A 24,428-nucleotide genomic window follows, 5' to 3' on the forward strand; every position below is an offset into this window, starting at 1 on the left:
AGAAGACAGAGAGGGGGGAAGAGAGACACAGAGAACCAGAGACAGTTACACAGAGACAGAGAGAAAAACAGCAGAGAGAAAGAATTTAGGAGAAATCTAAAATAAAATCTAAAGAGTATATATAATTGTATGTATCAGGATGAAGAATCAATAAATGCTAGTTCTTCTTTTCAGATCAATGTTAACCTCCAAACTACCGCCAACAGAAATGTCAGGGGACATGGAAGCCAAGGGCTCCACACAGATCAGTGTAAAAAACATCTGCTATGAGTGGACCATTAGCAACTTCTCATTTTGCATGGATGGAATTCAGAAAGAGATTAGAAGCCCAGAGTTCTCATTAGAGGACAATGAGGAAGTGGCATGGTGTTTGAGAGTATACCCAAATGGAGTTGATAAAGAAAGCAAAGATTACCTGTCAGTTGACCTGGGATTGCTCAGCTGTCCCGTGTGCCCAGTTTGGGCAAAGTTTGAGTTCTGGATCATAAATTCCCAAGGAGAGAAATGTCAAAGTAGGAAGAACCCCAGTGTTGTAAGCTTTTGGCAATACCAACACAGGGGATTCAAAGAGTTCATCCTTCGAGATTTCCTCCTCTCCCATCAGCATTTACTTCTCCCTGAAGACCAGCTCACCATCTGCTGCAAGGTGAGCATAGCGGGAGCCATCTTCAGCATGCCTGGACAGAACATGACACCTGCAATCAAGGATCCAAGGCATGTGTTGGCAGATGACCTAGGGAAGCTTTGGGAGAATTCCATCTTCACAGACTGCTCCCTATTGGTGGGTGGCCATGAATTCAGGGCTCACAAGGCCATCCTAGCAGCTCGCTCTCCAGTTTTCAGAGCCATGTTTGAACATGAAATGCAGGAGAGACTAAAAAACCTCGTTGAGATTCATGACTTGGATCCCCAAGTCTTCCAGGAGATGATGGGCTTCATCTACACATGGAAGGCACCAAACCTCAAGAGCTACTCCATGGCCTCTGGTCTGCTGGCAGCTGCTGACAGGTATGGCCTGGACGGCTTGAAGGCCATGTGTGAGGATGCCCTCTGCAGGATCCTCTCTGTGGAGAATGCTGCAAACACTCTCATCCTGGCTGACCTCCACAGCACACAGTGGCTGAAGACTCAGGCCCTGGATTTCATTACAGATTTTGCCTATGAGGTCTCTAAGACCTCAGGGTGGAAGTCATTGGTGGAGTCACATCCCCCCTTGGTGGCTGAAGCCTTCTGCTCCCTGGCTTCTGCAAAGTGTCCTTCTTTGGAGCCATGATTTAAATGCCTAAAGTGATCTCAGAAGATGGACAGCTGTGACCTGCACCTCTTCTGCAACAGCAACAACCAGCTTTTTTACCAATGACTTCTGCTTAGACAACGGTATTGAGGGAGCATTTGCACTTTATCAGAGGAATGGCAGCATGGTGGCTCAGGATTTAAAACACCTGCAATATATTATACATACTGAAATGGTAGGTGAGCAATAGGCAGCACTGCAGTCTGAGACACTCTACATGACATCTATGATGTTAATGTTCCTGTTTGAATTTGTCTGATTGTTTGAAAACTGATTCAATTTAGAGCTGGCCCTAGGCAGAGAACAACTGTGTTTCTTTGGAGAAACACTTCTGCCTTGGACTGAACAGAAGAGATGACTGTGGCCATTGGCAAGGAGAAATCAACCATGATTGCTTCCTCATCAGTGAAGGAAAGACAATGAAGAGTTTCTTTTTAAACATTCAAGGTTCAGGGAACTCGGCTTCAAAAGCAATTACTGCTCTCTCAGAGATCTCTTGCTAAGTTCGCTACACACACAGGAGAGTTTTTCACCACCTGAAACTGGTGAATCAGAGATCTGAGGCCCTCCTCTTGTCTCCATGGCCACAAAGAACTCTGTAGACAAAACCTTAACCAAATAAAATACAAGATGAATAAAACTTTTGAAATCAGTCTGTTGTTTCCAGAGATGTTTATTTCAGAGAAGTAACATGTAGACCAAGCAGCCTAGCTCAGCTGTGGATGTTTGAACAGAGCCCTCACTCTCCTACCAATATTAGAAACCCTTGGTCTTTTTCCTTGGAATTTAATGTTGGAAAATGAGAACTCCACCCTCATGCTCTTATGACGACTGAGAAGACTATGCCATAGTAGAGGGAGTCTAATCCTTCTGGGAGAGATGTGTTTGTGGATTAAGGCATGCAAAATCTATTAAATGTTTTGAAAACATCCAAAGGGATTTATTCATTACAGATTTGCAGGCCTGTATACCTGTTGAGGGAGAACCGGCTGGGGAAGGAGCAGAGGTACAAGTCCTTGGTCCAGAACACCAACTAAAACAAACCAGATGATAGATAACCCAGTGAACTGGAGTAAAACACCTGTAAAATACTACTGGTCTTCTTTAAAAAGGGTAAAATATCTTCCAATAATCCTTTAATCTTAATAATCTCCTTAATTAATACCTTATTCACTCATCAGAGAAGCTTCCTCCTGCAGCAGACTGGAACAAATACAGAGATTAACACCCAGACATTATGCAGAGAGAGACAGAGACAGAGACATTGGAGAGACAGAGACAAAGAAAGATCTTCATACACACAACTGTAAATGAGATGTTTCCCTTAAATCCATGCCCTCATAGTTCAGAGAGCCCTAAGGAAGATGATCAGAAGCAGGGAGGGAGACAGGGAATGGAGATTCTCGGGAAGACAATGCCCTTTGAATCCCCTTTAACTCACAGACACTGAGGCAGCAGTCCCATGGCCTCCATGGATCTGTACCAGCTGTCCTTTTCTGATGACAGACAGAAATGTAGAGGATCCATATGGGAAAGGACGTGGGAAAGAACTAGAAGAATTGAGGGAAACACTGCTCACTCAGATTATACAGTATTAATAAAGAATTCATGCTTAATTAAAGAAGGAGGAGGAGGAGCAGATGCCTGGGGAGAAAAAATAGTAGTTTTCCAAAACTTTCAGAATGAGATAAGAAGTGTTTCTAAGTAGATCCCCTCTGGTTATGTTTTAGTGCAATGCCATTAGGGACATTAAATTAAGTGGTAACCAAATATCAGGAAGAGAGAATAAAATAAAATACATAAACGTACCCTTTTTGCTCATATTCTTGGTGTCTTAGTCAGGGTTTCTATTCCTGCACAAACATTATGACCAAGAAGCAAGCTTGGAAGGAAAGGGTTTATCAGCTTACACTGCTGCATTGCTGTTCATCACAAAAGGAAGTCAGGACTGGAACTCAAACAGGTTAGGAAGCAGGAGCTGATGCAGAGGCCCTGAATAGATGTTCCTTACTGGCTTGCTCCCCCTGGCTTGCGCAGCCTGCTCTCTTATTGAACCCAAGAATACCAGCCCAGTGGTGGTACCACCCAAAAGGGGCCCTCCCCACTTGATCACTAATTGAGAAAATGCCCCACAGCTGGATCTCATGGAGGCACTTCCCCAACTGAAGCTCCTTTCTCTGTGATAACTCCAGTCTGTGTCAAGTTGACACACAAAACCAGCCAGTACACTTGGCTGGTTCTCCCAATTCTGAGCAAAACCTTATCTCCCTCCTGTGGATCTCTATTGCCTCAATCAATGTTTTAGAAAAATGGTTTACTTCATGTTTAGAGTGTTGTTTCTGCATGCCTATCTGCATGTGTGCTACCCACAGAATCCAGAGGAAGGCACTAGATCCCATGAGACTGACAGCTAGACTTTTGTGAGTTGCCCATTGCTACTAGGAATGAAACCTGGTTCTATTGACTGGCAGCCAGAGCACCAAGTGCTCAGTCATCTCCTCAGGCCCTGTCCCATTTGATTCTGATTACACACCTGTGGTTGTCCTCAGCATGAGGTCGAGTTGAAGGGAAACTTGACAAGTGAATTCTGAGGAATCTGGGATACAGAGCTAACAGACCACAATCTCTTCTTTCAGGTTCATCCTCTCAGCATCAGTCTTTGGAATGAGGAATTCAGCCTCTGTCCCTATAGTTTCTCCATCTTCCCACACAGTTGTGTCCACACCATTCCCTGACTATTACTAATATTGAGAAGTTTGGGAGTCCATGAAAATATTTTATTGTCTCCTCTATTGGAAATTTTTGCAGGTTTTTGTATCTGCTGACTAGCTCTATCTTGTGTTATTGGAATTAAGAAAAAATACCATTCTGGCATAATAAATTACATTATACTGTGTAATTTAAAACCATGGAATTTATTCCCACAGTGTGAAGGTCAGGAAGGATCAACACATGCATTTCTTCATAAATGATACCTGCTCTAGGGATATAATGGTAGAAGAGCCAATTGGCAAGGACCTCCTCACTTCCTTTATACTCTTTTACTCTTTATATGGTAGAAGCTCGACAGTCAAGGCAGGCCTCAAAGCCATGGTTAAGCAGGACTTTCTCAATCTCCAAATCCTTGCTCGATCAGAAACATGTTGGGATTCCTGGATTGAATTTTTGTATGAGAGTACTTTCCTATTCCTAAGGATTAGCATATGACCAAATCACCTTACAGAGGCCCTGCTTTTCTTTCTTTTTTATTGAAAATGAGTTTTCCACACAAAATATTCAGATTACAATTTGCCTTTCCCCATCTCCTTCCAGTCCCTCCCCATCTCACTACTCACTGTACTGCTCAGGTCTCACTCCTTCCAGTTAGATGACAAGCAGAAAAACAAAACCAGGATGAAAAACAAAGAAAACACACATGAAACATACATGCACTTACACACAAATGCATAAAGTCAATAAAACACAAAATCATGAACCAAAACATAAAAGCAAAAGTGTAGAAAAATGACTAAACAAAGCATATGAGAGAAATTAAAAAGTACAATTCAGCATTTGTGTAGGCCATCAACTCCTTGAGAGTTGGCCTACTCTTAAATATTCTTTGTATAACCAGAGTAAATCTGCTGGAAAAATAATTTTTCATTTCCAGGCAGTTATGAGTTAGAGAGAACATCTCAGTCAGGGATAGGAGATAGTATAAAATTCCCCGATTCAGCTCCGGCACCTCCTCTAGACCCATGCAGAGACATATGTCTACCTTCATGTTAATACAAATAACAATATTTGACTTCTTCCTTTCTAATTTGTATACCCTTGATCTGCTTCAGTGGTCTTATTGCTCAAAGACATCAAGTGCCCTATTTAATAGGTATATATACAGAGGAGACCACCTTACCTTGTCTGGATTTTAGTGGAATTTTTCAAGTTTCTCTCCATTTAAGTTGATGTTGGTTGGCTATGGGCTTGCTCTAAACTGCCTTTTTTATATTCAGTTACATCCCTGTCTCTTGGGACTTTTGTCAAGAAGGATGTTGGATTTTGTCAAAGGCTTTTTCTGCATCTAATGTGATGATTGTGAGGCTGCTGTCTCTCAGTTTGTTCACCTGGTAGATTGAAGATCTAGTGCAGAAGTTCCTGTGCCAGCTGTACCAGCTACTCCTATACCAAGCAAGGTGGAGAACACCACAACAGGTGCAGCAACCCTTTTCACCTGGTGACCTACAGAGTCTAATTCATTGGGAATGCTTTCCCCTGTGTGGGAGGTTATTGGGGTAACTACTGTGCCAGGATACAAATATCAGATGATACATTTACAACTAGGGAATGTCTGCAAGGGGTAAGTCCTGATGCACAAGCCCACCTATCATCCTCTGGAAGCAAGAGGCACTCATATTCTTAATTGGTAGGAGTTACAATGAAATTGCAGAGATGTGAACGTTCTGAGGATAACTGATTCCCAATACAGAGGCTTTCTTCTGTTACTGAAGGGTGAGCTTACCTCTCTCTGAATGCTGCCATGTACACTGAGTACTTTCTGTAGTCTGTGAATAGTTTCCAGGGAGAGCTGTTCTATCATAGTAGGTGGGCTAGGCATTTAAGCATAACCAACAGTCCTATGTCAAATCAGGACAGGAGGAGTCAATTATCTGGAACAAGCTTTCATAAATGCAGGGGTCATGATTGTGGAGTGGGTTGTTGAGACAGGAAGCGAGTAAACTTAGTGACACTTATGTTAGGGTAGGTGTGGTCATAGGCAGAGGCTAGGGCCTGAAGTCCAGCCTTGCAAGGACTTTATTGGGCCCAATAGCCAGCCAGAACCTGTCTAACAACTTGTTGGATAGAGAAGAGAGTATTTCTATTGCTTACCCTGGAATCTGTATGCATACGTAACTCCTTTTTTTGTACATGCTCTACATCCCCAAATATAGCCTGAATCCCATCCAGTGGCCTGTTTTCTTCTTTCAGTGAAGCTGAGTGTCAGGTGGCTATAAGGTGAATATGCATGAGAGAAGCGTGAAGGTTTTTCTTCTTTTTTTCTTTTCTTTCATTGGATATTTTCTTTACTTACATTTCAAATGTTATCCACTTTCCAGTCTCCCCTCCGAAAACCCCCTATTCCATTCCCCTCCCCCTACCTCTATGAGAGTGCTCCCCTACCCATGCACCTACTCCTGCCTTCCTGACCAGGCATTCCCCTCTACTGGAGCATAAAACCCCCACAAGACCAAGAGCCACTTCTCCCAATGATTTCCAACAAGGCCATTCTAAGCTACATATGCAGCCAGAGCCATGGGTCCCTCCATTTGTATTCTTTTGTTGGTAGCCCAACTAGCTTGATGAAATCAGATTTTAGTGAGAGTCCCAGTAGAACCTGTGCTTTCATAACCCCACTGTGCACAGTAGTAGTCCGAAGCTCCTTCACAGACTCTCTGATGGACCTGATGCTCTGGGTGCATGTAAAAATATTGTTTTGACAGGTATTTTCTCACAGAGGGGTCTAACTGGTGATACAACAAATCTTCCAGGTCAAACTATAAAAATGGGAAGCAAGTTTCAGGTGGGGGCCATGTGGCTGGCCTGATGGATGAGATTGTTTGGTCAATGTTAACAATTATCCAAGTGAACATAAGAGCCTGATGAAGACGGTCTGTGATGGTTGTAAGATGTCAGCATAAAGGGAGCAGAATTAGGAATATTGAAGTAACAACTTCAGCAGATCAGCTGAGCGTGGCATGACTTTCCATTGTTCTAGTGCTAATTCCTTGGGAACTTCCTCTCACTCCAGGCAGGCTGAACATGGGAACAGTGTATCCATGCCTGGATTCTATTCACTTTAACAGCTGAACAGCTATAGGAAGATGGGTGAGAAGGTCTTGTGATCCACTTGTTTGGTGCTTTACAGGACAGAAAAAAAAAAACACATCAAATTTCCCACTATAAATCTTGGAATAGGATTGGGGAAATAGTAAGTGGGAAAGCAAAGGACAAGTTTTAATTCTGCCCTTACCCTTCTGTTACCATGGAAAGAGTGACACTTGTGTTAGCAGGGGTGCAAGCTGTACTTAAAGCCTGGGGCAGAGCATAGAGTTGGGTAGGGAGGCTAGAAGGGAAAGATCTGTGGCATCCACAAGATATAAAAAGAATGGTCAGTGAAGACTCCCACAGGTGGTGCAGTACAGAGGTTAATTGAGATTGTGGAATTAGGTGTGGTAGAACTTTAGTACAAGAAGTTCTGTAAGAAGTCTAGCTGGTATGAAGGCAGGCATGGCCTGGAGCCATGCTTCTCAAACTGTGGCTCCCTCATCCTCTGTGGTGGAGTATTGACCATTTCATGGGGGTTGGATATCAGATATCCTCTATATCAGATCTTTATAGTATAATTCATACGGGAGCCACACTACAGTAATGAAGTAGCCAACAAGTTATTTAATGGTTCTGGTTGACCACAACAGGAAGAACGGTATTAAGGGGGCACAACACTGAGAAGATGAGAAACTACTGGCCTAGGGAATATGAATACATAATGAATAAATCTCTTTGAATGTTTTCAAAATTAATAAAAGATTTTTGCATGCTTTGACCAACAAACACTTCTCTCCCAGGAGGAGGAGACTTCCTCCACACTGGTCTACACTTCTTAGTCATCATAAGAGCATGATGATGGAGCTTTTAGCTAATGTAGATGCCAAGAAAAGACAATGGGTTTGTAATTCTGGTAATATAGTCTCCACGAATATCCACACCTGATCAGGGCTGATTGGACTATATGTGACTTCTCTGAACCTAAACATCTCTGGAATCCACAGACTGATTTCAAATGTTTTATTCATATTATATTTTATTGGGTTACGATTTTGTTTACAGAGTTGTTTGTGGCCATGAAGACCAGAGAAGGGCCTCAGATCCTCTGAATGACCAGTTACAGTTGGTTGAAAACTCTCCTGGGTGTGCTGGGAACTGAACCACAGTTCTCTGACAGAGCAGTAATTCCTTTTGCAGCTGAGTTCCCACAAACTGAACCTTTAAAAAGTCTTCATTGTCATTTAAGTCTCAGATAAATAAATATTCATGTTTGATATCTCCCTTTATTTGGGCCCTGGTCATTTGTTCTGTTTGGATCAGTCCATACAGTTTCCCCCAATGAAATTCCTTTGGGCTGTGCTTATTTATGGTCAGCACCTACCTTGAATCCCAGTTTCCATCATGTCAGACAAAAACAAACAAGAACTTCAACAGGGCAGATATCATCTAGATTGTGTGAGACTCCTGTTCTGCCATTCACACCTGCAATTTTAACATAGTAGAGCTGTTTTAAATCCTGAGCCACCATGCTGCTTTCTTGAAGATGCAGTGTAAATGCTCCAGCAATACTGTACTCTAACCAGAAGTAATTGGTAACTATATTGGGTGCTGCCATTGGAAGACAGGTGATGGTCATATCTGACTAGCTCATAAAATCTCTTTATGCCTTTGAGTGAGGGCTCAAAGAAAACATTCTGTGCAGAATCCAGGGAGTGGAAGGCTTCAGCCGCCAAATAGGGATGTGACTCCAACATTGCCTTCCACTCTGAGTTCTCAGAGACTTCAGAGAAATGAAGTGCAATGAAATCCAGGGCCTGAGTCTTCAGCCACTGTGTGCTGTGGAGGTCAGCCAGGATGAGAGTGTCTGCAGCTTTCTCCACAGAGAGTATCCTGAAGAGGGCATCCTCACACATGACCTTCAAGTCCTCCAGGCCATACTTGTCAGCAGCTGCCAGCACACCAGTGGCCATGGAGTTGCTGTTGAGGTGTGGTGTTTTTCCCCTGAGTAGATGAAGTACATCATCTGGAAGACCTGAGGGTCCAGTCATGGATCTCAACAATGTTCTTTAGGCTCTCCTGCATTTCATGTTCAAACATGGCTCTGAAAACTGGAGAACAAGCTGCTAGGATGGCGTGGTGAGCCCTGAATACATGGCCACCTACCAATAGGGTTCAGTCTTTGAAGAGAGATTTCTCCCACAGCTTTGCTAGGTCATCTCTCAACATCTGTCTTGGCTCCTTGATTGCAGGTGTCATGATCTGTCCAGGCATGCAAAGATGGCTCCTATTATGCTCACCTTGCAGCAGAGGCTGAGCTGGTCTTCAGGGACAAGCCATTGCTGATGGGAGAGGAGGAAACCTAGAAGGATGAACTTTTTGAATCCCCACTTTTTGTATTGCTGAAAGCTTACGACATTGGGGTTCTTCATACTTTGGCATTTCTCTCCTTGGGAATTTATGATCCAGAATTTGAACTTTGCCCAAACTGGGCTCTCTGGACAGCTGAGCAACCCCAGGTAAACTGACAGGTAATCTTTGCTTTCTTCATCAACCCCGTTTGGGTGTACTCTCAAACACCATGCTATTTCTTCATTGGCCTCTAATGAGAACACTGGGCTTGAAATCCTTTTCTGAATTCCCCGCATGCAAAATGAGAAGTTGCTTATAGTCCACTCATAGCAGATTTTTTTTTTTTACACTGATCTGTGTGGAGCCCCAGCTCTTTGTCTCCATGTCCCCTGATATTTCTGCTGGAGGTAGTTTGAAGGTTAATCTTGACCTGAGAGAACACCAGAGGTTATTTACTCTTCATCCTATTGAACACGATTATAGGTATACTTTGGATTTTAGTTTCAATTTCCCTAAGTTCTCTCTCTCTCTCTCTCTCTCTCTCTCTCTCTCTCTCTCTCTCTCTCTCTCTCTCTCTCTCTCTCTCTCTCCTCTCTCTGTCTATCTCTCTGTCTCTCTCTCTCTCCCTCTCCGTCTCCCTCTCCGTCTCCCTTTTCCTCTCTCTCCCTCTCTCTCCATCTCTCCCTCTCTTTTCCTCTCTCTCTCCCTTTCCCTTTACCTCCCTCTCTCTCCCTCTCTCTCCCTCTCTTTGCCTATCTCCCTCCCCCTCTCCCTCTCCCTCCATCTCTCCCTCTTTCCCTCTTCCCCCCTCTCTCTTTCCCCCAAACACTGGAATTTCTATGTGTGTGTATGTGTTTGAGTTTCGTGACTCTTAGGTCAGTGGCCACTAGTTGGGCTATTCTATCCACCTCTGGATAGGAAAGTCTGTAAAACTTTATATATTCTCATCTCTAGTATGTTGTATTTTCAGGGTCCTATAGAGAATGTACAGAATGAATTCCTTTATGTAAATAGACAGAGAATATAGAAGAATAACATACAGGCTGAGGTCTAGCTAATATAACAATGACTACAGTCAGTATTTACTTATTCCACAAGGTGTGAAGTCTCAGGTGTTCTTCAGTATATACTGGAATTCTTAAGAAGAAGGGTCTAATGCCAGTGAAGGAATGGGCTTGCTATTGAGATGAGAGCAGGAAGCCAAAGAAAAAAGCTTCCTTCTTCTTTATGCTTATTGTGGGCCTCCAGTAGAAGGTGTGGCCTAGTTAAGGGAGTGTCTTCTAGTCTGAAGATCTGGATTAAAGGTGTGTGTTTTTCTGCCTCAAGACTCAGATTAAAGGTGTATGTTTTTCTCAGATTAAATGTGTATGTTTTTTCTGACAAGAAGAATCTGCATTTGAACTGAATCTACCTACTTCAACTTAAGAAAAAAAATTCGCAGGGCACTGGGGGCACACGCCTTTAATCCCAATATTTGGGAGGCAGAGGCAGGCAGATTTCTGAGTTCAAGGCCAGCCTTGTCTACAAAGTGAGTTCCAGGACAGCCATGGCTACACAGAGAAACACTGTCTTGAAAAAAAGCAAAAGAAAAAAAATTTAAAAGGCATGCCTTCCACTTTAGTATGTCCACAAGTAGTGCAGACTAGAACAATAACCATCAACAATATACTTTGCTTACTAGGGACAATCTTGCATAAATAAAGAGATGATGTAAATCTCTGCACAGATACGATTTACCCATGCACTGGTCTTACAAATGCTATCATAAACATGATCAGGGAAGGGGTGCTTTCCTTAACTGCTCAGGAGTCTGAGTGTTCACAAAATGTAAAGCATGTGGAAGAGCTCCTGTATGGTGGGCAGGATCAGAGCCCCAAACCTCTGAAGATGGCTCTATTCTTTCCTGTGTTTTATTCCATTTACACTTTGTACTTCCCCTCAGGGTCTTCAGGGCCCCCTTACCTCCTTCCTCTGAAACTATCTGTTTTAGGCATCTCCTACATTCTTCTGATTTTTCCTTGACTGCCAACAGACTTTTTGATGGGTCTGGAGTCTGTTGCTTCTGGCCACTTAACTTTTTTCTCTTTTGTAGTCCTCTTTTATTAAATACTCTCTCTGCCACTATCACTAAATCTCTCAAACACCTTTCCCTAACCTCTAGACCCTCTGCAGGTTTTTTTAAATATGCTGCCTAATTAATAAAAGCTAGATCAAAAGCTGTCTTTGCTTCTGCTTTCTGTGGGGGTGTGTTTTAATTACAAATTCCACATTATTCATTGATACAATTTAGCTAACAAGAATAGTTATCCAGCATCAGAAACTTGAACACCAAAAACTAAGACTAGAGAACACAGATATTCCTGATGTATGGTCAGATTTTTGAAATTCAGACTCCATTTTTAAAAAATCTGTTCAAATTAATATCCTGGCACCTAGCATTAGTTTCCAAGATGCCCCTCAACAAAACCTGAGCCTAGCTTCACTCTCTAAGCCAATCTCTAATAAGACCAGCATCTTCAATTGGCACCCTCAACAAGACCAGGTTATTCCAACAACACACCTGCAACCCCAGATTACAAAACCACCACCTGCCTAATGACCATCAATGCAGAGGGGAACAGAAGTTAAGTTTATGTTAGCCAGGTGGTGGTGGAGCATGCCTTTAACCACAGCATTTGTGAGAAGGAGACAAGCAGATTTCTGAGTTCGAGGCCAGCCTGGTCTACAAACTGAGTTCCAGGACATCCAGGACTACACAGAGAAACCCTGTCTGGAGGAAAGGGAGAGAGAAGAAGGCTTATGGGGCTTGCAGGGAGTGGGGACCCAGAAAAGGGGAAATCATTTGAAATGTAAATAAAGAATACATCGAATAAAAAAAAGAAAGAAAAAAATAAGTGCCCAAAAGATCAACTCTGAAGCTAAAGTCAGAGGTGTCCTTCTGAAAATGATATTCAAGAGACAGAAGCAGAAGAACCTAAACTGAAGTGGTACCCTAGGATACACACTAGGGCTGTTCTGGGAAAATAAGTTTATTTTAATTGATGTCATTCTTCATAACTAAGTTAATATCTAAAACAAACACAAAAACATGAAATGAAAAAAAATGACACAGGTTGAGCTATTATTAAAAAAAAAAAAAAAAAAAAAAAAAAAAAAAAAAAAAAAAAAAACAGTTGAGCTATCTGTACCATGGAGCTGGGGATGCTCCACAGCCGTCTGTGCACAGGTCCCACCAGAAGAGAGCTGGGCTCCCGGGAGTGCTGGCACAGGCTTACAGGCCCACAGGAAGTACAAGCTCCAGGTAGGAACACAGAAACAACAGAACCATGTAACACCAAAAATAACAAGATGGTGAAAGTCAAGCCCAAGAACCCTACCAACAAAAACCAAGGCTACTTAGCATCATCAGAAGCCAGTTCTCCCAGCACAGCAAGTTCTGGATAACCAAATATACCACAGATCAAGATTTGAATTTAAAATCACATTGCATGATGCTGATAGAGGACTTCAAGACCAACTCACTGATAAGTGGATATTAGCCTAGAAGCTCATAATACCCAAAATACAATTCAAAGACCACATGAAGCTCAAGAAGAAAGAAGACCAAAGTGTTGCTACATTGATTCTTCTTAGAAGGGGTACAAAATACCCATGGGAAGAAATACAAAGTGTGGAGCAGAGAGTAAAAGAATGGATATCCATAGACTTCCCCACCTGTGGCAGGGGCATCCCATATGCAGTTAACAAACCCAGACACTATTGTGGATGCCAATAAGTGCTTGCTGACAGGAGCCAGATATAACTCTCTTCTGAGAGGCTTTGCCAGTGCCTGACAAATACAGAGGGGGATGCACACACATCCCAACATTGAAATGAGCAAAGGGTTTCAATGGAGGAACTAGCTAAAGGACCCAAGGTGTTGAAAGTGTTTGCAACCCCATAGGATGAACAAAAATACGAACCAACCAGTAATCCCAGAGTTCTCAGGGACTTAAGCACAAATGAGAGAGTACACATGGAAGAAACGATGACTCCAGACACATGGGTAACAGAGGATAGCCTGAACAGACATCAATGAGAGGAGAGACCCTTGGACCCTTGAAGGCTCATTGCCTCAGAGTACCCCTACCAGGTCAGGGAAGCTGGAGTGGGTGGGTTAGTGAGCAGAGGGAGGGGATGGGATAGAGGTTTTCAGAGGGGCATTGAGCAAAGAGGACATTTGAAATGTAAATAAAGAAGATATTTAAGTAAAATTGAAAAAAAAATAATGGCAAAAAAGCCAGAACACAAAACCTGGGCTCACTCACTCTGCTGCAATCCACGCTGGAAGCCAATGTTTTGACATGGTTCACCTGACAATCTACTCCATCTACCAGCTTCTGGAGGTCATGGAGGAGCCACTCCTATGATGTTTCAGAAAGCAGAATCCTTGAACCAGAACATTGATTACTTGCAGTGAAAATTTGCATGTAATGCTGTTTGGGCAGAACACACACACACAGACACACATACGCTACTAATGCTATGTTTTCCATGCAGACAGGAGGCTAGCATGGCTGTCCTCTCAGAGGCTCTACCAACAGCTAACTGAAATGCAGTTACAGCTAAGCATTGGATTGTAGTAGGGGAACCCTATGGATGAGTTAGGCGAAGGATTAAAGGAACTAAAGGAGATGGCAACTCTAAAAAAAAAATGACCAGTATCACCTAATCTGGACTTTCAGGGGCCACCAGAGACTAAGCCACCAACCAGTGAGCATACATGAACTTGTCTGATGCCCCAAGAAAAAATGAAATGAAGTACAGGCATACCTTGTCTGGCCTCAGTGGAAGAGGATGTGCCTAATCCTATAGAGACTTAATGCCCCAGGGAGGGGGAATGCATGGGGAGCACCCTCTCAGAGGCCAAGGAGATGGGGGAGGGCTGAAAAACTGTGAGGGGAGCACTGCAGTGAGGCAGAATTTCAGATGAAAATTAATAAAATAAAAATTGAAAAAAGGAGAATCCAGCCAGGCAGTGGTGCCACACACCTTTAATCCCAGCATTTGGGAGGCAGAGACAGGCAGATTTCAGAGTTTGAGGCCAGCCTGGTCTACAAAGTGAGTTCCAGGACAGCCAGGGCTACACAGAGAAACCCTGTCTCAAAAAACCAGATAAACACACACACACACACACACCACACACACACACACACACACACAGAGAGAGAGAGAGAGAGAGAGAGAGAGAGAGAGAGAGAGAGACAGAGACAGAGACAGAGACAGAGACAGAGAGACAGAGAGAGACAGAGAGACAGAGAGACAGAGAGAAACAGAAAGAGAAGCATTTAGGATATTCCAGAACCATTGTTCTAATTGGCTCTGAAGAAGGATTTCCTCGGAGGGAAGTACAAGACTACCACCGACCAAATTGGGAGGAGTGATCACAAGGTCTGTGCTTCTGATTGGAATAACACACAGGAAAGAAGAAAGCCATCTTCAGAGTTTTGGGGCTCTGATTCCTGACCACCATACAGGAGCTCTTCTACATGCCCTCCATTTGGTGAACACTCAGACTCTTGACCAGTTAAGGAAAACATCCCTTCCCTGATCAGGTTTATGGCAGAAATCAGTGTAAAAACCAGCACAGGAGTAAATAATAGCTTTGCAGATATTGACATGATACCTTCATTTATGGAAGTCTGAAGTATCAGTAAGCAAAGTACCCTGGTGATGGCTCTTCTTGTCTAGACTACCTGTGGACTCATGTAACATATAAAATGGAGGGATCATCTTTTAAAAGCTTGTTTTGCTTAAATTGAAATAGATAGATCCAGTTCAAACACAGATTCTTAGGGTTGAAAATCACACACCTTTAATCTGAGTCTTCAGGCAGTAAAACAAACACCTTTAATCCAGAAGCTGAGACGTGAAGACACATCCTTAATAGGGCCACGCCTTCTACTGGAGGCCTATATAAGCATATGAAGAAGTAGACTTTGTGTCTTTGCCTGCCTGCTCTCATCTTACTAGCAAGCCCATTTCTTCACTGGCATTAGACTCTACTTCAGAATACCAGCATATACTGAAGAAAACCTGAGACTTCAAACCTCGTGGACTAAGTAAGTACTGACTGTAGTCATTGTTATATTAGTTGAATTTATGTTGTTCTCATATATCCTCTTTCTATTTATATAAAGGAATTAATTCTGTATGTTCAATAAACACACACAGATATATACTCAGAGAGAGAGAGAAAGAGAGAGAGAAGACAGAGAGGGGGGAAGAGAGACACAGAGAACCAGAGACAGTTACACAGAGACAGAGAGAAAAACAGCAGAGAGAAAGAATTTAGGAGAAATCTAAAATAAAATCTAAAGAGTATATATAATTGTATGTATCAGGATGAAGAATCAATAAATGCTAGTTCTTCTTTTCAGATCAATGTTAACCTCCAAACTACCGCCAACAGAAATGTCAGGGGACATGGAAGCCAAGGGCTCCACACAGATCAGTGTAAAAAACATCTGCTATGAGTGGACCATTAGCAACTTCTCATTTTGCATGGATGGAATTCAGAAAGAGATTAGAAGCCCAGAGTTCTCATTAGAGGACAATGAGGAAGTGGCATGGTGTTTGAGAGTATACCCAAATGGAGTTGATAAAGAAAGCAAAGATTACCTGTCAGTTGACCTGGGATTGCTCAGCTGTCCCGTGTGCCCAGTTTGGGCAAAGTTTGAGTTCTGGATCATAAATTCCCAAGGAGAGAAATGTCAAAGTAGGAAGAACCCCAGTGTTGTAAGCTTTTGGCAATACCAACACAGGGGATTCAAAGAGTTCATCCTTCGAGATTTCCTCCTCTCCCATCAGCATTTACTTCTCCCTGAAGACCAGCTCACCATCTGCTGCAAGGTGAGCATAGCGGGAGCCATCTTCAGCATGCCTGGACAGAACATGACACCTGCAATCAAGGATCCAAGGCATGTGTTGGCAGATGACCTAGGGAAGCTTTGGGAGAATTCCATCTTCACAGACTGCTCCCTATTGGTGGGTGGCCATGAATTCAGGGCTCACAAGGCCATCCTAGCAGCTCGCTCTCCAGTTTTCAGAGCCATGTTTGAACATGAAATGCAGGAGAGACTAAAAAACCTCGTTGAGATTCATGACTTGGATCCCCAAGTCTTCCAGGAGATGATGGGCTTCATCTACACATGGAAGGCACCAAACCTCAAGAGCTACTCCATGGCCTCTGGTCTGCTGGCAGCTGCTGACAGGTATGGCCTGGACGGCTTGAAGGCCATGTGTGAGGATGCCCTCTGCAGGATCCTCTCTGTGGAGAATGCTGCAAACACTCTCATCCTGGCTGACCTCCACAGCACACAGTGGCTGAAGACTCAGGCCCTGGATTTCATTACAGATTTTGCCTATGAGGTCTCTAAGACCTCAGGGTGGAAGTCATTGGTGGAGTCACATCCCCCCTTGGTGGCTGAAGCCTTCTGCTCCCTGGCTTCTGCACAGTGTCCTTCTTTGGAGCCATGATTTAAATGCCTAAAGTGATCTCAGAAGATGGACAGCTGTGACCTGCACCTCTTCTGCAACAGCAACAACCAGCTTTTTTACCAATGACTTCTGCTTAGACAACGGTATTGAGGGAGCATTTGCACTTTATCAGAGGAATGGCAGCATGGTGGCTCAGGATTTAAAACACCTGCAATATATTATACATACTGAAATGGTAGGTGAGCAATAGGCAGCACTGCAGTCTGAGACACTCTACATGACATCTATGATGTTAATGTTCCTGTTTGAATTTGTCTGATTGTTTGAAAACTGATTCAATTTAGAGCTGGCCCTAGGCAGAGAACAACTGTGTTTCTTTGGAGAAACACTTCTGCCTTGGACTGAACAGAAGAGATGACTGTGGCCATTGGCAAGGAGAAATCAACCATGATTGCTTCCTCATCAGTGAAGGAAAGACAATGAAGAGTTTCTTTTTAAACATTCAAGGTTCAGGGAACTCGGCTTCAAAAGCAATTACTGCTCTCTCAGAGATCTCTTGCTAAGTTCGCTACACACACAGGAGAGTTTTTCACCACCTGAAACTGGTGAATCAGAGATCTGAGGCCCTCCTCTTGTCTCCATGGCCACAAAGAACTCTGTAGACAAAACCTTAACCAAATAAAATACAAGATGAATAAAACTTTTGAAATCAGTCTGTTGTTTCCAGAGATGTTTATTTCAGAGAAGTAACATGTAGACCAAGCAGCCTAGCTCAGCTGTGGATGTTTGAACAGAGCCCTCACTCTCCTACCAATATTAGAAACCCTTGGTCTTTTTCCTTGGAATTTAATGTTGGAAAATGAGAACTCCACCCTCATGCTCTTATGACGACTGAGAAGACTATGCCATAGTAGAGGGAGTCTAATCCTTCTGGGAGAGATGTGTTTGTGGATTAAGGCATGCAAAATCTATTAAATGTTTTGAAAACATCCAAAGGGATTTATTCATTACAGATTTGCAGGCCTGTATACCTGTTGAGGGAGAACCGGCTGGGGAAGGAGCAGAGGTACAAGTCCTTGGTCCAGAACACCAACTAAAACAAACCAGATGATAGATAACCCAGTGAACTGGAGTAAAACACCTGTAAAATACTACTGGTCTTCTTTAAAAAGGGTAAAATATCTTCCAATAATCCTTTAATCTTAATAATCTCCTTAATTAATACCTTATTCACTCATCAGAGAAGCTTCCTCCTGCAGCAGACTGGAACAAATACAGAGATTAACACCCAGACATTATGCAGAGAGAGACAGAGACAGAGACATTGGAGAGACAGAGACAAAGAAAGATCTTCATACACACAACTGTAAATGAGATGTTTCCCTTAAATCCATGCCCTCATAGTTCAGAGAGCCCTAAGGAAGATGATCAGAAGCAGGGAGGGAGACAGGGAATGGAGATTCTCGGGAAGACAATGCCCTTTGAATCCCCTTTAACTCACAGACACTGAGGCAGCAGTCCCATGGCCTCCATGGATCTGTACCAGCTGTCCTTTTCTGATGACAGACAGAAATGTAGAGGATCCATATGGGAAAGGATGTGGGAAAGAACTAGAAGAATTGAGGGAAACACTGCTCACTCAGATTATACAGTATTAATAAAGAATTCATGCTTAATTAAAGAAGGAGGAGGAGGAGCAGATGCCTGGGGAGAAAAAATAGTAGTTTTCCAAAACTTTCAGAATGAGATAAGAAGTGTTTCTAAGTAGATCCCCTCTGGTTATGTTTTAGTGCAATGCCATTAGGGACATTAAATTAAGTGGTAACCAAATATCAGGAAGAGAGAATAAAATAAAATACATAAACGTACCCTTTTTGCTCATATTCTTGGTGTCTTAGTCAGGGTTTCTATTCCTGCACAAACATTATGACCAAGAAGCAAGCTTGGAAGGAAAGGGTTTATCAGCTTACACTGCTGCATTGCTGTTCATCACAAAAGGAAGTCAGGACTGGAACTCAAACAGGTTAGGAAGCAGGAGCTGATGCAGAGGCCCTGAATAGATGTTCCTTACTGGCTTGCTCCCCCTGGCTTGCGCAGCCTGCTCTCTTATTGAACCCAAGAATACCAGCCCAGTGGTGGTACCACCCAAAAGGGGCCCTCCCCACTTGATCACTAATTGAGAAAATGCCCCACAGCTGGATCTCATGGAGGCACTTCCCCAACTGAAGCTCCTTTCTCTGTGATAACTCCAGTCTGTGTCAAGTTGACACACAAAACCAGCCAGTACACTTGGCTGGTTCTCCCAATTCTGAGCAAAACCTTATCTCCCTCCTGTGGATCTCTATTGCCTCAATCAATGTTTTAGAAAAATGGTTTACTTCATGTTTAGAGTGTTGTTTCTGCATGCCTATCTGCATGTGTGCTACCCACAGAATCCAGAGGAAGGCACTAGATCCCATGAGACTGACAGCTAGACTTTTGTGAGTTGCCCATTGCTACTAGGAATGAAACCTGGTTCTATTGACTGGCAGCCAGAGCACCAAGTGCTCAGTCATCTCCTCAGGCCCTGTCCCATTTGATTCTGATTACACACCTGTGGTTGTCCTCAGCATGAGGTCGAGTTGAAGGGAAACTTGACAAGTGAATTCTGAGGAATCTGGGATACAGAGCTAACAGACCACAATCTCTTCTTTCAGGTTCATCCTCTCAGCATCAGTCTTTGGAATGAGGAATTCAGCCTCTGTCCCTATAGTTTCTCCATCTTCCCACACAGTTGTGTCCACACCATTCCCTGACTATTACTAATATTGAGAAGTTTGGGAGTCCATGAAAATATTTTATTGTCTCCTCTATTGGAAATTTTTGCAGGTTTTTGTATCTGCTGACTAGCTCTATCTTGTGTTATTGGAATTAAGAAAAAATACCATTCTGGCATAATAAATTACATTATACTGTGTAATTTAAAACCATGGAATTTATTCCTACAGTGTGAAGGTCAGGAAGGATCAACACATGCATTTCTTCATAAATGATACCTGCTCTAGGGATATAATGGTAGAAGAGCCAATTGGCAAGGACCTCCTCACTTCCTTTATACTCTTTTACTCTTTATATGGTAGAAGCTCGACAGTCAAGGCAGGCCTCAAAGCCATGGTTAAGCAGGACTTTCTCAATCTCCAAATCCTTGCTCGATCAGAAACATGTTGGGATTCCTGGATTGAATTTTTGTATGAGAGTACTTTCCTATTCCTAAGGATTAGCATATGACCAAATCACCTTACAGAGGCCCTGCTTTTCTTTCTTTTTTATTGAAAATGAGTTTTCCACACAAAATATTCAGATTACAATTTGCCTTTCCCCATCTCCTTCCAGTCCCTCCCCATCTCACTACTCACTGTACTGCTCAGGTCTCACTCCTTCCAGTTAGATGACAAGCAGAAAAACAAAACCAGGATGAAAAACAAAGAAAACACACATGAAACATACATGCACTTACACACAAATGCATAAAGTCAATAAAACACAAAATCATGAACCAAAACATAAAAGCAAAAGTGTAGAAAAATGACTAAACAAAGCATATGAGAGAAATTAAAAAGTACAATTCAGCATTTGTGTAGGCCATCAACTCCTTGAGAGTTGGCCTACTCTTAAATATTCTTTGTATAACCAGAGTAAATCTGCTGGAAAAATAATTTTTCATTTCCAGGCAGTTATGAGTTAGAGAGAACATCTCAGTCAGGGATAGGAGATAGTATAAAATTCCCCGATTCAGCTCCGGCACCTCCTCTAGACCCATGCAGAGACATATGTCTACCTTCATGTTAATACAAATAACAATATTTGACTTCTTCCTTTCTAATTTGTATACCCTTGATCTGCTTCAGTGGTCTTATTGCTCAAAGACATCAAGTGCCCTATTTAATAGGTATATATACAGAGGAGACCACCTTACCTTGTCTGGATTTTAGTGGAATTTTTCAAGTTTCTCTCCATTTAAGTTGATGTTGGTTGGCTATGGGCTTGCTCTAAACTGCCTTTTTTATATTCAGTTACATCCCTGTCTCTTGGGACTTTTGTCAAGAAGGATGTTGGATTTTGTCAAAGGCTTTTTCTGCATCTAATGTGATGATTGTGAGGCTGCTGTCTCTCAGTTTGTTCACCTGGTAGATTGAAGATCTAGTGCAGAAGTTCCTGTGCCAGCTGTACCAGCTACTCCTATACCAAGCAAGGTGGAGAACACCACAACAGGTGCAGCAACCCTTTTCACCTGGTGACCTACAGAGTCTAATTCATTGGGAATGCTTTCCCCTGTGTGGGAGGTTATTGGGGTAACTACTGTGCCAGGATACAAATATCAGATGATACATTTACAACTAGGGAATGTCTGCAAGGGGTAAGTCCTGATGCACAAGCCCACCTATCATCCTCTGGAAGCAAGAGGCACTCATATTCTTAATTGGTAGGAGTTACAATGAAATTGCAGAGATGTGAACGTTCTGAGGATAACTGATTCCCAATACAGAGGCTTTCTTCTGTTACTGAAGGGTGAGCTTACCTCTCTCTGAATGCTGCCATGTACACTGAGTACTTTCTGTAGTCTGTGAATAGTTTCCAGGGAGAGCTGTTCTATCATAGTAGGTGGGCTAGGCATTTAAGCATAACCAACAGTCCTATGTCAAATCAGGACAGGAGGAGTCAATTATCTGGAACAAGCTTTCATAAATGCAGGGGTCATGATTGTGGAGTGGGTTGTTGAGACAGGAAGCGAGTAAACTTAGTGACACTTATGTTAGGGTAGGTGTGGTCATAGGCAGAGGCTAGGGCCTGAAGTCCAGCCTTGCAAGGACTTTATTGGGCCCAATAGCCAGCCAGAACCTGTCTAACAACTTGTTGGATAGAGAAGAGAGTATTTCTATTGCTTACCCTGGAATCTGTATGCATACGTAACTCCTTTTTTTGTACATGCTCTACATCCCCAAATATAGCCTGAATCCCATCCAGTGGCCTGTTTTCTTCTTTCAGTGAAGCTGAGTGTCAGGTGGCTATAAGGTGAATATGCATGAGAGAAGCGTGAAGGTTTTTCTTCTTTTTTTCTTTTCTTTCATTGGATATTTTCTTTACTTACATTTCAAATGTAATCCACTTTCCAGTCTCCCCTCCGAAAACCCCCTATTCCATTCCCCTCCCCCTACCTCTATGAGAGTGCTCCCCTACCCATGCACCTACTCCTGCCTTCCTGACCAGGCATTCCCCTCTACTGGAGCATAAAACCCCCACAAGACCAAGAGCCACTTCTCCCAATGATTTCCAACAAGGCCATTCTAAGCTACATATGCAGCCAGAGCCATGGGTCCCTCCATTTGTATTCTTTTGTTGGTAGCCCAACTAGCTTGATGAAATCAGATTTTAGTGAGAGTCCCAGTAGAACCTGTGCTTTCATAACCCCACTGTGCACAGTAGTAGTCCGAAGCTCCTTCACAGACTCTCTGATGGACCTGATGCTCTGGGTGCATGTAAAAATATTGTTTTGACAGGTATTTTCTCACAGAGGGGTCTAACTGGTGATACAACAAATCTTCCAGGTCAAACTATAAAAATGGGAAGCAAGTTTCAGGTGGGGGCCATGTGGCTGGCCTGATGGATGAGATTGTTTGGTCAATGTTAACAATTATCCAAGTGAACATAAGAGCCTGATGAAGACGGTCTGTGATGGTTGTAAGATGTCAGCATAAAGGGAGCAGAATTAGGAATATTGAAGTAACAACTTCAGCAGATCAGCTGAGCGTGGCATGACTTTCCATTGTTCTAGTGCTAATTCCTTGGGAACTTCCTCTCACTCCAGGCAGGCTGAACATGGGAACAGTGTATCCATGCCTGGATTCTATTCACTTTAACAGCTGAACAGCTATAGGAAGATGGGTGAGAAGGTCTTGTGATCCACTTGTTTGGTGCTTTACAGGACAGAAAAAAAAAACACATCAAATTTCCCACTATAAATCTTGGAATAGGATTGGGGAAATAGTAAGTGGGAAAGCAAAGGACAAGTTTTAATTCTGCCCTTACCCTTCTGTTACCATGGAAAGAGTGACACTTGTGTTAGCAGGGGTGCAAGCTGTACTTAAAGCCTGGGGCAGAGCATAGAGTTGGGTAGGGAGGCTAGAAGGGAAAGATCTGTGGCATCCACAAGATATAAAAAGAATGGTCAGTGAAGACTCCCACAGGTGGTGCAGTACAGAGGTTAATTGAGATTGTGGAATTAGGTGTGGTAGAACTTTAGTACAAGAAGTTCTGTAAGAAGTCTAGCTGGTATGAAGGCAGGCATGGCCTGGAGCCATGCTTCTCAAACTGTGGCTCCCTCATCCTCTGTGGTGGAGTATTGACCATTTCATGGGGGTTGGATATCAGATATCCTCTATATCAGATCTTTATAGTATAATTCATACGGGAGCCACACTACAGTAATGAAGTAGCCAACAAGTTATTTAATGGTTCTGGTTGACCACAACAGGAAGAACGGTATTAAGGGGGCACAACACTGAGAAGATGAGAAACTACTGGCCTAGGGAATATGAATACATAATGAATAAATCTCTTTGAATGTTTTCAAAATTAATAAAAGATTTTTGCATGCTTTGACCAACAAACACTTCTCTCCCAGGAGGAGGAGACTTCCTCCACACTGGTCTACACTTCTTAGTCATCATAAAAGCATGATGATGGAGCTTTTAGCTAATGTAGATGCCAAGAAAAGACAATGGGTTTGTAATTCTGGTAATATAGTCTCCACGAATATCCACACCTGATCAGGGCTGATTGGACTATATGTGACTTCTCTGAACCTAAACATCTCTGGAATCCACAGACTGATTTCAAATGTTTTATTCATATTATATTTTATTGGGTTACGATTTTGTTTACAGAGTTGTTTGTGGCCATGAAGACCAGAGAAGGGCCTCAGATCCTCTGAATGACCAGTTACAGTTGGTTGAAAACTCTCCTGGGTGTGCTGGGAACTGAACCACAGTTCTCTGACAGAGCAGTAATTCCTTTTGCAGCTGAGTTCCCACAAACTGAACCTTTAAAAAGTCTTCATTGTCATTTAAGTCTCAGATAAATAAATATTCATGTTTGATATCTCCCTTTATTTGGGCCCTGGTCATTTGTTCTGTTTGGATCAGTCCATACAGTTTCCCCCAATGAAATTCCTTTGGGCTGTGCTTATTTATGGTCAGCACCTACCTTGAATCCCAGTTTCCATCATGTCAGACAAAAACAAACAAGAACTTCAACAGGGCAGATATCATCTAGATTGTGTGAGACTCCTGTTCTGCCATTCACACCTGCAATTTTAACATAGTAGAGCTGTTTTAAATTCTGAGCCACCATGCTGCTTTCTTGAAGATGCAGTGTAAATGCTCCAGCAATACTGTACTCTAACCAGAAGTAATTGGTAACTATATTGGGTGCTGCCATTGGAAGACAGGTGATGGTCATATCTGAC

General features: G+C 42.7%; 2 protein-coding genes across 2 annotated transcripts; both read left to right on the forward strand.

Moving 5' to 3' along the window:
• Positions 1-208: 208 nt before the first annotated feature.
• LOC127683037 (TD and POZ domain-containing protein 1-like) lies at positions 209-1,273 on the forward strand. Its single transcript, XM_052179889.1, has one exon. It carries the CDS (start codon positions 209-211, stop codon positions 1,271-1,273), a length of 1,065 nt encoding a protein of 354 aa, XP_052035849.1.
• A 14,625-nt stretch (positions 1,274-15,898) lies between these two features.
• On the forward strand, positions 15,899-16,963 carry LOC127683036 (TD and POZ domain-containing protein 1-like). Its single transcript, XM_052179888.1, has one exon. The coding sequence runs from the start codon at positions 15,899-15,901 to the stop codon at positions 16,961-16,963; it is 1,065 nt and encodes a 354-aa protein (XP_052035848.1).
• Positions 16,964-24,428: the final 7,465 nt, after the last annotated feature.

This window comes from Apodemus sylvaticus, chromosome 4, assembly GCF_947179515.1.
Source record: "Apodemus sylvaticus chromosome 4, mApoSyl1.1, whole genome shotgun sequence".
Taxonomy (NCBI): Eukaryota; Metazoa; Chordata; class Mammalia; order Rodentia; family Muridae; genus Apodemus; species Apodemus sylvaticus.